General features: G+C 42.7%; 1 protein-coding gene across 1 annotated transcript; it reads left to right on the top strand.

Moving 5' to 3' along the window:
- The first annotated feature begins 7,142 nt into the window (after nucleotides 1-7,142).
- On the top strand, nucleotides 7,143-17,474 carry atxn1l (ataxin 1-like). The gene is made up of 3 exons (XM_046032851.1): nucleotides 7,143-7,267; nucleotides 8,551-9,743; nucleotides 11,148-17,474. The coding sequence occupies exons 2-3, from the start codon at nucleotides 8,673-8,675 to the stop codon at nucleotides 12,585-12,587; spliced, it is 2,511 nt and encodes an 836-aa protein (XP_045888807.1). The 5' UTR covers nucleotides 7,143-7,267; nucleotides 8,551-8,672; the 3' UTR covers nucleotides 12,588-17,474.
- Nucleotides 17,475-21,033: the final 3,559 nt, after the last annotated feature.

The following is a 21,033-nucleotide window of genomic DNA, read 5'->3' as shown; positions in this document are numbered from 1 at the left end:
GTGACTTACAGTGCCATGCAGAGTTTTATTGATCATACCCAGCCACAGAGTCAACCGCACTTCCTTGCTGGGATAAACGCTGTCTTCCTTAGACTGACAACTGCTGTGTTTGAAGTCTGAAAAGTGGGACACCCTGCTACAAATGTTTAAGATCTTAAAGTGGCTTCAGTATTTATTTTTTTAATTTATGGTGGCTATAATAGTACATCTATTTTTGAGATGCACAGTATTTAGCCTAATGTGGGAAATTTGAATTAACTTACAAATATGTCCAGATACGTGGGTTTTAAAATGAACACGGATGTTACAGTTTTTGTTCTTTATTTATTCAGTAAGTGGTGTACATAAGTAGCTCTACTGCTTCAAGAGTTACAGATGTGAATCATATATGTTCATATGTTTAAAGGCTTAGGCTAAAGGTTTAAAAAAATTAGTTGTTTTTTCTTTTTCCATACTCTGGGCCGGAAGTCTCTGCTTCCAGTTTTATTTCTAACTATATAATGAAGATTTTTACAGAGGGGTTTGTTCATCTATCATTCATAGCCGGATCGTGAAAGGGAGCTCACGGGAAAAACACGGGGAAGCGGGCTCTGTTTCTATATAAACGAAGGTTGGTGCACAGATGTCACAGTGTTGAAGAAATCATGCAGCCCTCACCTAGAGACATTTATAAACTGTAAACCGTTTTATTCACCACGGGAGTTTTGCTCAATTGTTCTGGTTGCGTTTACATTCCACCTCAGGCTTTTGTTAGTGAGGCGTTACTACACCTAGCCGACCAGATAACTAACGTGGGGACTTTAACAAAGCCAACCTCAGTCATGAACTTCCAAAGTACAGACAGCATATTAAGTGTCCCACCAGTGACACTAACACACTGGACCACTGCTACACTACATTAAAGGACGCCTATCGCTCTGTTCCCCGTGCAGCCTTGGGACTCTCTGATCACTGTCTGGTTCATCTTATCCTGACACACAGGCAAAAACTGAAATCTGCTTAAACCTGTTGTAAAGTCTGAAAAGATGGACCAATGAGTCAAAGCTGGAGTTACAGGCCTGCTTTGACTGCACTGACTGGAGTGTTTTTGAGGCTGCAGCCACTGACCTGGATGAACTAACTGACACTGTGACATCTTACATCAGTTTTTGTGAGGACGTGTGTGCTGACTAAAACCTTCCACACATACAACAACCAAAAACCCTGGTTCACAGCGAAACTCAGGCAGCTTCGTCAGACCAAGGAGGAGGCCTTCAGAAGTGGGGACAGAGTCTTGTACATTTACATTTACTCATTTGGCAGACGCTTTTATCCAAAGCGACTTACATTTGAGGAACAACATACAAGCATCAACAGAGCATCAAATACAGATCTACAACTGACAATACATACTAGTAAGAGCTCATGGTACATATAACAATCAATGGGGTAAATACCTAGGGAAGGAAGTAAGAGTTAACAAAAAGTGCCATCAATACAAGATCATTGTAGGGGATAGAAGAAGAGCACAGGACGTGCATGTTAGAGGTTAGGAGTTAGAAGTGTTATAAGAGGAAGTGTTCTCGGAAGAGATGAGTTTTCAAGAGCTTCTTGAAGTTAGAGAGGGACGCCCCTGCTCTGATGGCATGTGGTAGCTCGTTCCACCATCGTGGTGTCACAGATGAGCATAGCCGGGACTGGGATTGCTTTGTGTGAAGGGATGGCAGAGCCAGACGGCATTCGTTGGAGGAGCGTAGCGGCCGAGAAGGAACGTAGGTTTGTATTATGGGGTTTAGGTAGATGGGTGCAGACCCAGTAGTCACTCTGTATGCAAGCATTAGTGACTTGAATTTGATTCTGGAGGCCACGGGGAGCCAATGGAGGTCACTGAGTAATGGAGTGACATGAGTCTTTTTGGGCTGATCAAAAACCAGACGTGCTGCTGCGTTCTGAACCATTTGTAAGGGTTTCACTGCACAAGCTGGAAGACCTGCTAGGAGGGCATTGCAATAGTCTAGGCGAGATAACCATGGCCTGTACCAGAAGCTGGGTGGTGTACTGAGTGAGGTAGGGCCTGATTTTCCTTATGTTGTATAGAGCAAAGCGGCATGAACGAGAGACAGCAGCAACCTGGTCTGAAAAGGACAGCTGGTCATCAATCATGACACCCAAGTTTCTCACCACCTTGGTTGGAGTGATGGTTGAGGAGTCAATTTGTAGTGTGATGTTATGGTGGATAGATTGCTTGGCTGGAATGACCAGGAGTTCAGTCTTAGAGAGGTTTAGTTGAAGGTGGCAAGCCTTCATCCATGCAGATATGTCCGAGAGACAGTCCGTGATCTGCGCCGAGACGGTGGGATCGCCTGGCGGGAAGGATAGGTAGAGTTGCGTATCGTCTGCATAGCAGTGGTAAGAGAAGCCTTGCGAGCGAATGATCAGCCCCAGTGAGGTGGTGTAAATTGAGAAGAGAAGGGGCCCTAGCACTGAGCCTTGGGGCACCCCTGTGGAGAGGCAGTGGGAGGAGGATAATTGTCCTTGCCACAAAACATTGTAGGAACGCCCGAGAGGTAGGATTCGAACCACAGGAGTGCTTTACTCGAGATGCCCATTGCTGAGAGAGCGGATAGAAGGATCCTGTGGTTGACTGTGTGAAAGGCAGCTGATAGGTCAAGCAGGATAAGAACCGAGGATTGGGCTGCAGCTTTAGCTGGCCTTAGGGCTTCTGTTACAGACAGAAGAGCCGTTTCAGTAGAGTGGGCACTCTTAAAACCAGACTGGTATGGATCTAGGAGGTCATTCCGTGAGAGGAATTCTGATACCTGTTTGAATACTGCCCGTTCAATAGTTTTGGATAAAAATGGTAGAAGAAACACTGGTCGATAGTTCTCAACTTGAGTTGGGTCAAGTGAGGGCTTTTTGAGCAACGGTGTAACCCGGACCCTTTTGAAAGTGGTCGGGAAGGTTCCTGAAGCCAGAGAAGTATTTATCACATGAGTGATTGTCGGGACCACGGTGGAGATATGGCTTGGAGAGGAGATTCGTAGGAATCGGGTCCAGTGGGCATGTAGTTGGACGGCTATGGGTCAAGAGTTCTGATACTTCGCTCTCTGTGAGAGGAGTAAACAAGGAGAGTGAAGAACCACTGACCTGGGAGGGCAAAGGAAAAGATGTAGTAGGACTGCTACAATGCTTGAGTTTGAATGTTTCAGAGAATTGGCTAGTTATAGCCACCACTTTGCCTGTGAAGAAGGCAGCAAAGGTATCAGCAGACAAATTTGTGGGTGGTGGAGGTGGAGGAGGATTTAGTAGCGCTTTAAAAGTGGAAAATAATTTCCTTGAGTCAGTGGCACTGCTAGTTCTGTTATTATAGAAGTTTATAAGTTGCAGTTTTGGCAGCACTGATGCTTGTTGAGAAGGAGGATAGGAGCAATTGGTAGCCCTTAAGGTCGGCGGGGTCTTTGGTTTTTCGCCATTTTCTTTCAGCTGCTCTGAGATCAGTACGGAGCCCACAGATGGTATCAGCCACAGGTGGGACTGGTTTGGGCGAGCAGGCTTGGTGGATAGAGGACAGGCTATCCAGGCACGAGCTTAGTGTAGAGCACAGAGATTGTGTGGCATCATTGACCTCAAGTGAGGAAAATGTGTTGAGGGAGGGTAGAGCAGAAGCTACCACTGAGGCAAAGTGAGCGGGAGAGGTTGCGGCGGTGTGAGACCAATGGTGTCGGAAGAATGGGCTTTTCCTGTAGGCATACCGTGAACTGAATGAAATAGTGGTCAGACACATATAGAGGTGTGACTGTTAGGCACTCTGTGGCACAGTTTCGGACAAGAACGAGGTCAAGCACCTTGCCAACTTTGTACGGGCTTAGAACCCGTGTTAGATCAAAGGACTGAATCAGAGACAGGAAGTCTGCTGAGTTTGAATTGTCTAAGTGAATGTTCATGTCACCGAGGACAAGTAGGGGACAGTCATGCTCTGGGATTGAAGACAGCAGTGTGTCTAGCTCCTCCACAAAGTTACCCATTTGTCCTGGTGGATGGTATATGACAATTACAGAGACCTTTACCGGAGCGGACACAAAGACAGCATGGTAATCGAAGGAGGCATATTGATTCGGGGGTAGCAGCTGTGTGAATTTCCATTTGTTGGAAATTAAGAACCCAGTTCCACCCCCCCTCCCAGACGGCTGTGGGGTGTGGGTGAAAGAGTAATTGGTGGACAGCGCAGCAGGGGTAGCAGAGTTTTCTGGTTTGATCCAGGTCTCAGTGAGCGCCAGTAGCCCAAGAGATAATGTGTTAGCATAAGCAGTGATAAAGTCAGCTTTGTTGACTGCCGACTGGCAGTTCCATGACCCAACAGACAAGTAAACAGATGTGGGTGGTGCCTGTTTTAAAGGCTTGAGGAGTACCTGGTTTCTGTGCCTGATGGCATGATACCTGTACAACCAGGCCAGGAACTAAAGAGGTCAAAGCTGCAAAGAGGTGCTATGCTGAAAAGCTAAATAACAGCTTTGCAGCCAATGACCCTGCGTCAGTGCGGAGAAGCCTACGGACACTCACAAACTACAAGAGACCATCCCTCAACTCTGCTGGTACTCAACAACTGTCAGACGAGCTGAATGGTTTCTACTGTAGGTTTGAAAAGCCCAGAGTCACACCTCTCCCCCACTCCAAGGCCATCTTCAAAGAGTCACCTTCCCCCTCTGATCTCTCACTTGCACTCAAGATCTGTGAAGAGGACGTGAGCCACCTCTTCCAAAGTCAGAAGATCAGAAAGGCTCCTGGCCCCGATGGTGTGTCTCCATCCTGCCTGAAAATCTGTGCGGACCAGCTGGCCCCTATCTTCACTCAGATCTTCAACAAATCACTGGAGCTGTTCCCTCCTGCTTCAAACGCTCCACAGTCATCCCGGTCCCAAAAAAACCCTCTATCTCTGGACTAAATGACTACAGGCCCGTCGCCCTGACATCTGTAGTCATGAAGTCCAATCGAAGACTGGTGTTGGCCCACCTGAAGGACATTACAGGCCCCCTGCTGGACCCCCTGCAGTTTGCCTACAGGGCTAAGAGGTCAGTGGATGATGCTGTCAGCTTGGGTCTGCATTACATCCTGCAAAACCTCAACTCTCCAGGGACATATGCAAGGATCCTGTTCGTGGACTTCAGCTCGGCGTTCGACACCATCATCCCGGACATCCTCAGCACCAAACTCACCCAGCTCACTGTGCCAGCCTCCACCTGTCAGTGGATCACAGACTTCTTGACTGACAGGAGTCAGCAGGTGAGGCTGGGAAACATCACATCCAGCACCCAGACTATCAGCACTGGCATCCCCCAGTGGTGTGTGCTCTCCCCACTGCTCTTCTCCCTCTACACCAATGACTGCACCTAAGGAGACCCATCTGTCAAACTCCTGAAGTTCGCCGACGACACAACGGTCATCGGCCTCATCCGGGACGGTGATGAGTCGGCCTACAGATGGGAGGTTGATCAGCTGGCTCTCTGGTGCGGTCAGAACAACCTGGAGCTTAACACGCTCAAAACTGTGGAGATGACCGTGGACTTCAGGAGGAGCCCCCCCACTCTGCCCCCCATCACCATACTCAACAGCCCTGTGTCTGCTGTGGAATCCTTCATGTTTCTGGGTTCCACTATATCCCAGGACCTGAAGTAGGAGCCCAACACTGACACCATCATCATGAAGGCCCAGCAGAGGATGTACTTCGTCAGCTCAGGAAGCTAAACCCGCCTAAGGACCTGCTGATCCAGTTCTACACAGCCATCATCCAGTCTGTCCTCTGCACCTCCATCACTGTCTGGTTTGGATCTGCCACCAAAAAGGACAGGGACAGACTACAACGGACAGTCAGGACTGCAGAAAAAATCATCGGTGCCAACCTGCCCTCCATTCAGGTCACCCCGGACACAACTTGTTCCAGCTCCTCCCCTCTGGTAGGCGCTACAGAGCACTGTACGTCAAAACCAACAGACACAGAAGCAGTATCTTCCCACAAGCCATCACTCTGATGAACAGCTGATTTCTGACTCACGGTGTCAGGAATAATTCCTGTGCAATAACCCAGTAACTCTGCCTCTAATCAGCCACCTGTTTACTGGTTTCCACTTATTATTTATTTATTCACCATTCTCTATTTCAGTGCTGTTCATACTATGTCATATTGTATATACTGTATACCAATACACCTACCTCAGGTCATAAGGTCTTATTTATTTTTTCCAGCATCCTTTGCAATATGTCCCATCACACCGTGTACATGTTTACATGTAAGCGTGTATGTGTACCTGTATATCATATCCACCTTCAACATGTACATAATGAGAATAATAGTTTACTCTTGCATCCTTTGCACTCTGATCACTGCACTATTTGTCAATATGTCTATATTGTTTTGTTCATAGTCTGTATGTTAGTGTTGTCTATTCTGTAGTTTGTGTCTGATTTTATTTTATTATTATTTTATTATAGTGTTATGGTATTTTTGTACGCGTAAGCACATCGTGAGCAATGTACAATCCTGAGTTGAATTCCTCGTATGTGTACACATACCTGGCAATAAAGCGGATTCTGATTCTGATAAAATTTTATGCCGTAATGAAAAAAAAAAATCCATAATTACCTCTGTAAAAACATTTAAGTGTAATATGTCAACAATTTTGAACCTGACTTAATCCAGTGTTGCAAACTAGGACAAATGTAATTAGATACTGCCTCATTTGCATATATACAAAAAGGTACTGCCTTAATTTTAGTAATCAACTAGGAAAGTCTAGTCCATTCACCTGTATTGTCTCGCCTTAACCCAAGCAATGGTTTTGTGTGACAAAAGCAAATTCACAGAAAGCTGACGATGCAATATGAAACTGTCATATAATGAAATCCCTTTAGTGCACACATGCCTCCAACTTGTGTTGTTTCATTTTCACCTTAATTTGTGCAAGACCTGCTCATTAAGTCACTTTACTATCTTTCCGCTGGAAAAGCACATGACCCGTTAAGATGGAATTGACAGAATTATATTTGTATTGTAGTTAAATGTAGGTAGGACAACACTTTACTAAAAAAGCAAAACGTGACTGTGGTTTCCTAAATTTACTCTTTAATGTCCGTGCATGAGAAAACAGGAAATTGAGTAAACTAAGTGACGTCATTCGTGAGCGCCTCTGCTGGCCTTCGAAATGGGCTCGATTTCTTAGCCTTGATTTCTTCAATTGTCCCTCTGCATATCAACTTTTTATGAAGAAGAGGCTGTTCGCGATGACATATGGAGGTACGTCTACACAACCAGACGTAGCAGAGCTATCTGTGATTATGCGCATTGCCATGTTAGTTGCAAATCGAGCTGGACTGGAGTCAGTTCATGTAGCTAGTTGTAGCTGTGCTAGCTATGTAGCTAACTAGCCGAAGCCTCTGGGCGAGTGCCCACTGCCCAGTCATAAATTGTAGTAATAATTTAATTACTTCATATAACATTAGCTACCGTTTGAACCATCTAAGTTTAGTATTAACGTTTGAGGTGTCATGCTGTCATTTCCCTGTGTTTACGGGAAAACGATGACTCCAAGTTGCTAGCTAACTTTAGCCAAGTCAGCTACTAGCTAACGGTAAACAGTTTCTCTGAAGTGAGCGGTAAGTTAAATGGAAGAAAACTTTGACTTGAAACTAAATGTATAAAGCAAATGGTTCCTATCAAGTGCTGTTGAGGGTTTGTTTCAGGAAGCAGGTTTACAAGTTTTCTTTATAACTGTGCTGAGTTAAACCAGGAACCCACCCCCGAGTCTGAATCATGGATTGTTGTTTTAAAAAAAAAAAAAAGAGACTAATTTATGACAAGTTAACTTGCTTCGGTTGACGTTTGCTCTGCTGTATAAGATTAAGATTATGTTAGAATAGAATTGATTTAAGTAGAGCAAAACCGAGAGGAAATGGTGATCGTCTCAGTGGTCACGAATTATTTTGCTTGCTCATTGTAGGCTGCAGTAACACTAATTTCTGGTGTGTACTTTGTTAAATATTCAGATGATGGGGTTTAAATGTTGTGTACTGACGTGCATGTACTTAACACACTCAGCAACATGAACATTTGAACCATCATTGTCAAATGTCAAACCACCACAAACTGGCAAAAGGCAGAACTGCCAGAAAGCAGAACAGTATGTGCAATAATAGGACACATGCACATGCAACAAATCCATTACCTTTCTTTGAAAATCTTATATCTCGTGGAGGTGAGGTTCGTATTGAGCCAGTCTAAAGGTGTATTTTTGCTGCTACAAATAAATTCTGTAACATTCTCAGGCAATTTCTGTCTCTGCAGTGACAGATGAGTGTGGCAACACCATTCATGCATTCCATCTGTAGTTCAGCATTACCTAACAATCTGTCAGTGACCATAAATAATTCTTACATAGGCCTGTAACTAAAAATTGTATAGTTTTATAGTGTTCATTTAATTTGACTTAAATTAATAATTTTACCTCTGATGTGACGAGTCAGTGTGCAACTTGGGAAAAGATTGGAATTGTTTTTATAGCTCCTTTTGTTTTTTTACAGGTGAATTGGCAGACGAGGTCAGCCAGGTGATTTCAGAACTGGTTCCTGTACGGGCAGACTGGCTTGTAAGTTGCAGTTCCTGTGCAGTACAGTAAAGCTACTTGCTTGGTGAGAGGATTACAATGAAACCAGCTCAGGAGCGCAACCAGGAGTGCCTGCCTCCTAAGAAGAGGGACCTCCCAGTTAGTAACAGCAGCAGCGCTGGAGGAGGAGTAGGCGGAGGAGGTGGTGGTGGTGGTGGCGGCGGCGGCGGCGGCGGCAGCAGTGCTGGCTGTGGTATTGGAGAAGATGAAGTGGTTTCCATCCAGAACTCTGCAGCTAACAGTGACACTCAGGGAGGGACCCCATCTGGAGAGTGGCTACGACCTCAGCCAGGGCTTCATTATGGAATGGATAATTCGGATGGCATAGCAGCAGTGCCCGTTGACCAGTACAGTATGCTCTACAAAGTGGCACTTCCGTCTGTTACCTACTCGTCTACTAGTCTTCACCCAGTGTTAAGTCACATCTCTCCAGCCTACACTGTACACTCTTCTATCCTGCAGCATCCAGGCCTTTCCTATCCTCCTCTTGGTTATGCCCAGATCCCTCATTCCTCTCTCCAGTTTGTTGGTTCCCCTTATGCAGCAGTACCTTACGCTCTACCCCCTGGCTTTGTCCCGGGATCATTAATCTCTCCCTCAGGTACTATTCCTCAGCCCCACGCTGTGTCCCACCTTGTTCCCTATCCATCTGTCATACAGGAAGGTGTTGTTTCCCCGCCTCCCCAGGCACAGGTAGCTGCTCATACCTTTGCCAAAGTTGCAGCATCCAGCGGGGTCCCGCTGATGCTGTCTTCAGAGCAAGCTGCCCAGCAGCACCTTGGTACTGTAGGAGTCCTGTCTGCAACAGAGGTCGGCTCTCGGGGGATGCCAGTCTTCTACCACCCTCAGGGCGCCAGGGCTGTCACTGCCACCAGAGACCCCCACATTGTCCAGCACGAGAATGAACCAGAGGTGAATGGAGGCGATAAAGAGCAGGCAGCCAGGGAGGTTGTACTAGACTCGACCTATACTGCCAGAAATACACGTGTGCTGCAGGTGGTATCCAGCTCTGCAGTGCACGAGCACAGCCAAGACAGAGGCCTGCAGAACCGAAGGCTGGAAGAGAGGAGCTCACCTGGCCAGCGCAGCACTCCAGACAGTGACCTGGAGGTAAGACACACTGATGGCCTCCTAATGTGATTGATGTTTTCCTGTTAATCTGAGTAATCCCAAATTTTAGCACTAAACTGTTGATAGAAACAACAACCCCTTTTACATGGTAAGAGATTAAGAATAATCTGAGTAATGCTGTTAAATACAGGGGGCAGGTAATAAAAGACTTCTTCTTTCGGCCCCTGTTCGATCATGGAGTGTGTATGATGTTATTACATATTGCAGTTTATATATGGTGTTAAAGCTATGATGTATAAAAAGATAGATTGCTGATTCATTTATACCCTTAACTTACTTTCTTGAGTGTGCACTCAAGTGTGTGAATGAAAAAGCAAAGTGTCACCCAGTCACAAAGTAAAGACTGCATCATTTAACATTGCAAGCAGAAGCAGGACCAACATTTGCGGTCAACATTTTTAAAACAATGCTCATGTTGATGAAGGGATAAAATATCTTTATAATATTTATATAGACAGAAATATAAAAAAAATGAACTGCTATCACATACCTTTTGAAAGTTGTAGGTAGAGTTCCTTGCTTTACATGATTACTCACAGCAACCAGCTGTTGGTGTGCATGTAGATATAGTCATAGCATTCATAGGGATCTATACTGTACCTTTTTAGTTTAGTATGTTTATCTTCAGCTATTTTCATAGTTATGTCAGTAGCCTACATTGTTAAAATCTGAAATATGTTGTCTTAATTGCACACCTTTATACCTCAGTATTTGTAAGACTTAGTAAAGCATGTTAATTTTAGACTTTACTTCCTTCCTTAATTGTATGCTGTGGGTCTGTAGGTAATCGGACAATCACCCACAGCCAGAAAATTGCCACTTTGTGCAAAAGCTATGCTATTTGTGGTTGCATGGAGATTCTCAGAGAAGCCCTCAATGCTTCTTTTGTGATGGTGAAAGAAGTATGTTGATTCCTTAATAAGCAAAAAAGTTTCTGTCCTTTTGGTTTGTACGGGCCATCATCAGTGAGAGCTAATCACTTATTTGTAATCAACCAAATAGGGAAAATGCTAACAGTGCTAAATAGAGGTATTTGCGAGTAGCTCCAGACAATCTTCCTATCTTAGAAAAATGTTTTAAAATGAGGAAACTCTGCATGACTGGCCTTTTTACAAAAATAAGACAATGCGCTCTAACAAGCAAACATGCTGTAACGGACTCCTATATGCTTTATGTTTCGCTGCCTAATCGGGAAGTCCCAAAAAAGATTCTGTAGTGTGTTCTTTTCCTGATTAACGTATAAATAAATATCTTTGTGCACATCCTGTTAGTGGCCTGTTGGACAAGAGTCAGTTTGTGAAAATGTGTCACATGAATTGTTCTGTGTTTGAGCACAATTTAAAGTTGTCTGACAAACACTTAATTCCTTTACTCAACTTCCAGGTGCAGCAGGTGGTTGGTCGTTTGGCTTCCTCTAGCCAAGGGGGCATTGGAGTGCGGAAGGAGGTCTCCTTTGCTCCCTTGAACCTCTCTCAGGGTGCCCAGAGAACTAGAGATGTCCATGCAGAGAGCACTGGTGTAATTCCTGGCCGGACCGCGTACACTGCCCAGTCTGTGAGTTACAGTGACCCCAGAGTGACCGGCCTCCAGCAGCAAACGGGACAACCAGGCCATGCTGTCATGCTTGCCAATGGACAACCAGTTCTTATTCCCCTGGAGTATCACCTGCAGCACCAGCCCCAACTACCACAGCAACACTACCCAGGACAGGCTAATGATGCCTCAGCTAGCCATGCCTCCACCACCATGGCCTCCCCTAACCTAAGCTTTAAAACCTCTGATTCTTCAGCCAGAGTGTGCCTCTCTGAAAGGGCAGAGCCAACCATAGTTCAGCAGCAGCCTCCTGTCCAACCTACAGCAGATGTGACTCAGGCCTTAGCTTCAAGCCTCGCTCCTGTCCCGGCTCCCTGCAACCCATCACACTTCATGAAGGGCGCCATCATCCAGCTGGCCACCGGGGAACTGAAGCGTGTGGAGGACCTGCAGACTCAGGACTTTGTGCGTAGCGCCGAAGTGAGTGGGGGGCTAAAGATAGACTCCAGCATGGTGGTGGACATCCGTGCCAGCCAGCAGAGACCAGGTCTCGTGTCGCTTCACTTTAATGTGGGGGAGCAGCAGAGCAAAGTGACCATTGACGTTCCCCCAGAGCACCCCTTTTTTGTGTTCGGCCAGGGCTGGTCGTCCTGCAGCCCTGAACGCACAGCTCAGCTGTACGGCTTGGCCTGCCATCATCTGCAAGTAGGAGACGTGTGTGTGTCCATCACCCTGCAGCAGCAGCTTCAGCCACAGCAGCAGAAACAACCACAGCACCATCATTTGCAACAACAACAACCGCAGCAGCCGCAGAACCTGTCCAGGACTTTGAGCAAAAACAGTGCTACATCAGGACCTGGTCACCAGCTCATGGGGCCTCCCGCCCCTCAGCAGTCACGGCCTCAGTCTCATTTGAGGCTTGAGCGCATCCACAGAGAAAGACAGAGGGAAGATATGATCGATAAGGAGGAAGCCACACATTTTGGGGTTGTTGGGCACACTGAGTCGCCCATCAGAACAAGTCGGACCTCAGCAGAGAATCCAAGGAGCCAAAGCAGTTATCACTTGCACACAGAGGGCTCTGCTTTTGCAGGGGCAGGAATGGGAGCAATGCAGCCTGCGCTAGGTGCTTCTCAGAGGCGCTGGTCTTCACCTGGCCTCCAAAGATACAATATGAAGGGAGACGAAGGGCCACGCCCTCAAATAAGCACCTCCGGCCACACAAGGCCCTCTTTCATCCCCCAGGAGGTCAAACTGTCCATTGAGGGGCGCTCTAATGCAGGGAAGTAGCATCACATTTGGTAGCAACCATAGAAGTGTCTGCCACGAGTAAAGATAGTCTGATAAGGAGAGAAAGGGGAAAGAAAAAGTGCGAATGTAGCCTCAGAATGTTTGAGATTTTGCACACCTAAAATATACAAAAATACAAGATCTTTGTCTATCTGGTGAGAAGTTCCGGTCTGGTTTGGTTGTCTCTAAACCAAAAGATACGAGCCTGTGGTTTCCCAGCCAGCTGAGGTCTGACAGGGACATGACAAGCTGAGTAGAAAGTATGTAGCTGATGAAATGCTTATCATGGTCCTTACACACTGCATTTCTTTTACTCCCTCCTTCCTTTGTCGCCACTTCCTCACACCCTAGCTTGGAGGTTTCCATCGTATCTTGCTTCCTTTTTGACCAAACTGTCTCTTTGGAAGACCACAAACTACGAAGACTGTGTTTGTAGCACAGTGGAATTACCAACCCTGCAGGTTCTGATGTATTTCAAAGATCACAGCCGGTGATCTCATATCGCCTGCATTCCTAAGATCCTGTTTCCTTCAAAAGTATTTTGATATCCCCCCTCCCTAAAAAAGAGTGGAGTTGCTGACATCAGCAGCTCCTGTGGCGATGCTGGCAATGTTAACGCTGTCAGTGTATGTTAACGTTATGCTTCTCCGGCAGAAGTCTAAAACCTCTTTTGTCAGCAGAGATACTCTCTCAGTCTGCAAGGATCCTCTCAGGCCAGGTGTGGCATGTCCCACTTGTCTTACAATCGAAATAGTGATAAATCAATCAGTCTGTCTGTTGCAGCAATCATTATGCCCTCTGGTTGAGGCTGAGGGTCCTTGTGTGTGTGTGTTTGTTTGAAAAAACGCCTCAGATTGGAAAAAACGCTTGTTCTTTATGATAACTAGAGATATTTTGCATTCCAGTATGATCAGTGGGAATATCCATCACCTAGTGTATAACCTTTTTCCCCTTTAGAGAATCCTTTCACATCCTGAGGGACACCCTCTCTCCCTCCTCGCTATACCTTAAAGCTTTCCCGAACAGACTGGTGACTTTTGATGCAATTTTAAAGAGCCCAATTAACGGGGGATGCACTGTATGGTCCTCACCAAAGCCACCTGTGGGAAAGAAGCAGAGAGACATTACCCCGTCACATCACAGGCCGCAGGCCACTTTAGCCTGAAACCCCAGGAAGAGCGAGACTTGTGAGAGAAAACCTGTGTGCGAGTGAGCAGGTGTTCCCTTTGTCCTCAACTTGAGTTACTCTTTGCTCAGTTATAAAATGAAAGCAATAGTTCTTTTTACAGCATGCCGCTGTACTGCTCTCCCCTAGGATTCTCTCGCCGTGCGCTGTTTTATATCTCTATACTATCTGAAGCGTGAGATCTGACCCCCTTTTAACCCCGATGTTAATGGTTATGCACTATTACGCTGTTCATTTTTATTGATGCTTCAGTATTTCTACACAAGCGATGCATGCCTTTGACAAATTTCACAAGAAATCTTTGTAAATGAAAGTGCTTCTCTTTGATTTTCCATCTTCACTAATGATATTTTATCCTCATTCATCTGGATTCATTCAAGTGCATCTCCAAGAAAGGGTTGACTCAAAGTTGTGATCATTATCAAGTTATCTGTTCTGTCTTTTGTTTTAACCTACACGGCGGTCCTTCGCTTTTGTACTAGGATATACTCTATCCAGCGGATCTTATGATTGTCTCGTGTTGCACATAGAAAATGTCACTCATTTACTTCACACTGACCTTGTTAATAGGAATCACAGTACAATGTGTTTTTTTTTTTTTAATGAAGGGAATATGTTATGTTAAATATTGTTGGTGATTTGTGGCGAGAGAGTAAGAAAAAAAAAAAAAACTGACTTGCGTTTTTTAACTCTGTTTACAAATTAGCCAAGATGAATGCTGCAGTTTCCTCCTCCTGACAGATTTTTATCCTTGTCACTGAAATCCAAAAACCCAAAAGGGTGAAATTGAAATTAAGTGCAATTAGACCACATAACATCATTCAGAGGTTTATAATCAGACGGCATTCCTCACACAGACATTCCCATCACGAAGTGTAAATCACACAGCACCAGTTTTATTTTTTTTTCTGTCATAGACATTTGGACTTTTAAATATCTCGCGGATTACCTGTTATATGTCCTCCCGCTCAGACAGGAGCATCACTCAGTTGCATGGTTGTCAATTTTGTGTCTGACTAATGTGTTTGTGCCGTGACCCAGACACCTTTACATGTGTCTGTCTGTACTCTTCGACTCTCTCACCCTGTGTCTGCAGGCAGAGGCGCCATGAGAGAAGTATCAGACAGAGTGACCTGAACTGGGGCTAGTAGACTCGCATCCTCTGGTACTGTCATTATGAGCTGCTTTAAAGGGCAGATTCACATTTTGTCCGTCTTATAACAGTTCCCACATGTCCATAAAGAGTTAATGGTCGCTGTAATCACTCCTCCTACCTGTACTGGCCGTATAAAGATTCCTTCCTGAGGCTATTCGAATGTAAGAGGTATGGGACAAAATCAACAGTTGTCCTCGTGTGCAATAATGCACTTCAAGCTAATATGAGACTTCAGCAGTCACAGTTACACAAATCAAGTGAGTATCTTCCAGTTAGTTATTGTAGTACACAAGTCAGTCTTTCTGTTACTATTCCTCTGCAGCAGCTCAGCAGAAGAGGCCGCTAAATGCACTAAACAGCACAGGGCAGCTTTTTGCTCCATCACTCAAACTGCTATCACGTCAGGAAGGGATCTTTTTATGGGGGAACGGTTACAATAACTAACAACTGTTTCAGTTTAGTATTGTGAAAAAATGTGAACCTATCGTTTAAAACGCTTTGCAATGGGAGTTCAGCGTTCATAAAATGATTTTACTACTGTTAAAAACACATCACCGCTTTGAGTTTTTTTTTCTTCATGCTGTAAGGCAATATACATAACTGAAAACATTTCATGTAGTCTTAGTGTATTCTATGCAGTAAACTCAGTATTGTACCCTTCATTGTCTTAAGTACAGCTCTGATGCAGAAGGGCAGGTTTGGCTGATGCAGTCATTTTACATTGATGTCTGGCTGTAGGATTTTTGCTTTAAATTACCTTTTTTACAGGAATACAAATCAGTATTTTGCTTTGCTATTGCTATTTTTTTCACTCAGTGGTCCCAAACTTCCTACGTTTTGCACGCTGCTGAGTCACAGATCGGTAAACTTTTATTGTCTTCTTGCATGCCACACAGTCAGAGCCAAATCACTCAAGACGAGTGTCCCTCAACTTTTCACGTGTTTGTCCTGCATTCTTTTGGCACGATTGCCAAGCCACTTCAACAGTGTATTCTAGGTCAAGATGCATTTGATGGGATTTGAATGGCGCAAGCAGTGCCACTTGTGACTTTACCTCCTGTTAATTCTCACAGCAAGACCATCCTGTGCTACCATGACCTTTTTTGTTTTCGTCCTCTGCTCTGAACAGTGTGTGCCACATTGAGCAGGAAAGCTTAACTTCGACCAAGGTATCCAATGAATCTTATTCACATCACTGAGTCTGTTGCTGTAAGTAATTGCACTAAATGCCCTCCTTTACAGTGTTGTAAAATTAAAACTGTTGGTAAATTGAAGAGTTTCAAGAGGTAAAGCACACAAGAATCATGGCGTAATAGCAGGTTGTGTGTTTCTGTAGATAGTTTTTATTTTGTTGTATAGATTGTTTTGGTGATGCTTGTCATTAATGCCTTATATTCTGCTTTGTACAACAATGTGTGAAATTGAAATAATGGAATAATGCTTCTGGTAGACTTGGGGTTCCCTTTGTTGAAGCTGTACCAAGAGCAAATCAGAAATGTCCAGCTTTGACGCTCTTGTTATGCTTACAAGCAGAAATTCTAATTTACATTTCTCAACGGGTGACGGTGAATTCTTTTCGGGTCCCAGACGGTTCAACCATGAACTCTGCAGCTTTTTGTTTGCGTGGGGTTTCTTTTTTTTCATGGTCTATTCCGTTACATTTTTAATACACTCTTTTTGCTCATATTTAACTTTTAATTCCTGTTTTTGGAATGTGTGGAAGTGAAGTAAATGGAAGCTCTTCTCTGCACTTTTTACACGACGATGACAGGAGTGTCAGCAACGGAGGGCAATCACACACAGACTCGCACACATCTGTTGTTATTTTTTTTTTATTGTTGTTGCACAAGATCAGTAGATTTTTAGCCCTTGTATTAATGGATTGTGTTTGACGTCTTGTGCTTTGTCCCACTGTCTCTGGACAGCAGAAAGTGGGTTTGAATAAATGGAGACGGACAGGCTACATAAATCAGATAGCTTTCCATTGGTGTTAATGTATTGGTTTATTATGTTTAGTGATGTTGGCAGTGGGGATTTTTACTCTGTGTGAACTACTTCCTGTTGTTTGATCCAATATTGAACTGCAAAGCTGAATTTAGGGTGGTTTTGGTGTTGCTGATGTCGAATAAAATCAGGAGAACGAGAACGGTTAAAAGTTTTAAAGAACTCTGTGTATTTTCAGATTTGACATTGTACTTTTTTGGCACAAGGTGACACTGCTTTTTATGTGATGTGTAACTATCTTAAAAACAAAACAAAAAACAGCATCTTTTATAAATGCCTAAATCTGCAGAATATATGCAATGATGTAAATGTAACATTCAATCCTCAAGTATAATCCAGGTTGTATGAACTTTGTATAGTGAGTTTTAATATCGTATGGCCGTACCAATATGTATTGATCTTTATCAGAAGCCTTAGAGTTGTCGACCGAAAGTGCTCCCTTAGAATACCCTACACCTACCTGACTTTAACAAAGCATTAATATCTCTATTTTGTTGCATTTTTATTTGTACCGTTTTGAATAAAATAGATTTGTACTGTATATTTGTACCTCTCTGTGAACTACTTAAGTCGTTTTTTTTTTGTTTTTTATTTTGCTGTTCTAATTCTATGTACTTTAAGGACACAAAGATAATGTATTTTTATTGTTACAGCTAACTTGGAGACATTGCATTTATCATGTTTGTTAAGTAAACAATATAATATAATATATATATATATATATATATGTATATATATATATAAATATAAACTATTATCCAACTTGTGTGCAGTGTTTCTTCAGTCTTATTCATGTATTTAGTGTAGATTTTTTTTAAGTGGCATTTAGAGAAAAGTAGTGATGGAAGAAGTATCAAGAAATATTACTAAAATGTAAAGTATGCTGTTACAAGTCCAGCATTCATAATTTTACTTAAGTACAAGTTCAAAAGTTTAATTAGCAGTATGAAGCAGCAGAAGGAACCCTGTCATAGCATGATGAGTTTGGTTTATTATCACTGATGCATTACTATAAAAAGGGGAGCTAATTTAACTTTATATACTGTAAAGTAGTTTAACCTGTAATACCGCATCTTACTCTAGAAGTTAGTTATGTGTTTTTAATGTCAGATCTTGATCTTTACAGTAACAAGTATAGCTGGTAAATGCAGTGGTATAATTCTGTTGACGCCAATATCTGCAACTGGAATTTTATAAGTAATATCTACTAATACTGAATGCAACTGAGTTTATAATATTGAAATATTTTACTTTGAAAACCATCGATCTGAATGTATGTGGTTTGAACATAGACTGTTTAAAAAGATGGACGTAGTGTCTGACGTCAGCCATAAGGTTTTGAAACTTATTGTGGGCGGGGCCGCCTGTCGCCTTCGTAGGGTTTGTCCCCTGGATTTTCAGAAGGTTATTTAAAGTGTTCAAATTAATCTGTCTGATATTCAATTATTCAAGTTACTCAAAATAAAAAAGCTTCAATTGTAAAATTAAAATTAACCACAAAATCTTATCTCTTAAAATGTTAACAATTTTCCAATATTATTTAATGTTTTAAGTTATATTTCCAACAGTATTTAGTAGTGATTTAATGTCACAGTAAGTTATTCAGTGACATGTATGTTTGTATAACTTATTAAACTACAATATTTCTTCTGTATTTTAATTTAGTGGAGTATATGTATAAAGAAAACCAAAATTGACCAACAACCTAGCAAACACAAATGCCATGGTTCCTAAATATCTTATGTTAAAGCCACCTACACTTACCATTTTAAGAGTAGTGTTAAAGAATTGTGTGAGACACTGCAGGGAAGTGACGCGGGACGCTACCAGTATAGTAAAGTCAATGTTTATTTCCACATTCTTTACCAGGTTTCATCACGATCTGTACATCTGTTAATCCAGTAACAGAGGATGGCATCCCCAATGTGCCATCCAGTCAGAATGCATTGATATCGCAGCAAGCATGAATGTTCTCGTTAGCAGTATAAGCTCATTCATTTGGCCTTGTTCAGAGATTTGTTTTGTAAACATGGACATTGAGAGGAAATCCTGATGGACTTAATATAGAAAGGCCAACATTTTTAACAACATTTTTCTTTTTGATTAAACTGTAAAAACAGGCAGGCATAAACTAACAGTAGAACACAAGCTCACATTGACCCATTCTAGGACAAGTGCAGTTTCACAACATGCAGTGCTTACCTAAATCCATACTGAAAGTACTGCTCGTTAAGACCAACATTACTTCAGAGTTCATGGTACTTCCTTTGCAAAATAGTATGGGAGACCACAGACGATGCCGTTTTCTGGCGCGTTAGTCCATTGTAGGACAAAGGGGATCACAGCAATTTCAAAGAGTGACATCTGAGAATACCCAGTATTCATAGTCCGAGAGAAGAGAGAGGAAAAAATGACACCTGAAGACTTTTTCGAGAACACTGATCTGCCCTTGGTACAGTATGTCATGAATAGGATGGCAGTGAGACCCTGTTGCTTTCATGTGCTGAACTAGGAAGAGAAAACATACCTCCGCAGACAGAGTGTCTCCAGAAAAGTCACACAACTGCCTGAAACTGTCATGATGCATCTATGAATGCTTATGGACCAGGGTGTTGTAACTAGGCTCTGAGCCATCTCACTGAGTTAAATTGCCTGAGAAGCTAAACTCTTTACATTGAAGTCTGTTTAAATTAAAGTCGCATTCTGCATAGTTTTAGTGAATAGTGAATTAATTTCCCTTGGAATAAATAACAAATCTGTTGCATAGAGGTTTGATGCACTCCTAGAAGAGCCTCTGAGGATGGAACAAAAAAAAATCCCTATTTTTTTCTCTTTATTAAATTTTCTGTAATAAACAGCCAGGTAGATTGACTCTGGTCTAGGAGTGACTCAAACAGAACCAGTACTTGTCCTTGTCTCTGATATTCTTTGAAGAATTCAGAAACTGCTTATTTGACACTGTTTGCATCTGGAGAAGTGAAGTCAAAAAAAAGAAAAAGAAAATAAAAAACTGGAGGCAATCTTACAGGCAGGAAATGAAATGAAACCAGGGATATCCAAACATGGCATCTAATTTAAACATTAAAACTATTTTATACCACTGATGGTAAAAGAAATCACCCAAACCTTTTCACAAGTAAAAATATATTCACATCATATTGCATAAATATGTGCTGGAATGAGGTTAATGGATATAAGTTAATAACATCTCTCTCCCAGTATGGGCTTTATGTGTCATGAAGTTAGCCCAGTGCTCAGTAACGGATGGGGTTAAAAAATAACTTTAACCACTTTAACTGGTAAAGTTTACATAATATTGAAGGTACTGAAGCTTTATGAAGCATGTGAACGCTACAGAAATTGCATGACCTGTGTATGATCCTCTATATAATAATAATAACCCACTTTCATGCTGTAATTTGATCATATTGAGGAAAACAAATGTCTTTGCGGGCAGAATTCAAGTAATGTGACAAATTCAATCGTCAACAAGTAACATATTAGGAACTGTTTCATTGTGACCACTTAATGGAACAGTTTAGCACAATATTCCTTAATGTGATGAGCCCAAAATATAAAAGAGGTAACTAATGTATCGTACAGTACAATAACAGCAGCACAGACTGAATGTTTTATGAGCCAAAGAAAAGCTCTGTAACACAAAAGTTAAAAAAAAAAAAAATTTGGAGTTTAACAATATCAGGAAAAACACAACGGATTCAAATATTGGCAAAAAAGATTGTAAAGAGGCGAATGCATTAAGTTGTACAACACAAGAGATGAGGGGGAATGTTGGGCGACACTGGGCATGTTCAATAGGACAAAACATTCAGAGTTAATCTGCTAAGAAACATTATAATCAAACCTGGGTGGTACATCTGGAACTGGTGTGTTTGTAAATCAGTTGCTCCTGTGAATGTTGTCCTATTAAAGTGCCTGAGTGATAAATGCAAACACAAATTGTTGAAAACAACCCGCATCCTCTGTAGTAGTGTATATGTAGTGTGTGTGTGTGTGTGTGTGTGTGTGTGTGTGTGTGTGTGTGTGTGTGTATATGTGTGTGTGTGTATATATATATATATATATATATATATATATAT

This window comes from Micropterus dolomieu, linkage group LG20 (genome assembly GCF_021292245.1).
Source record: "Micropterus dolomieu isolate WLL.071019.BEF.003 ecotype Adirondacks linkage group LG20, ASM2129224v1, whole genome shotgun sequence".
In the NCBI taxonomy this organism is placed as follows: Eukaryota; Metazoa; Chordata; class Actinopteri; order Centrarchiformes; family Centrarchidae; genus Micropterus; species Micropterus dolomieu.
The sequence above is the reverse complement of the archived record's forward strand: the minus strand, read 5'-3'. Positions and strand labels throughout refer to the sequence as shown.

Excerpts from the sequence above, each read along its gene's own strand:
- atxn1l (XM_046032851.1), top strand. The coding sequence starts at position 8,673 with ATGAAACCAGCTCAGGAGCGCAACCAGGAGTGCCTGCCTCCTAAGAAG. Across the intron at positions 9,744-11,147 it reads CTCCAGACAGTGACCTGGAG|GTGCAGCAGGTGGTTGGTCG; the intron begins GTAAGACACACT and ends CTCAACTTCCAG.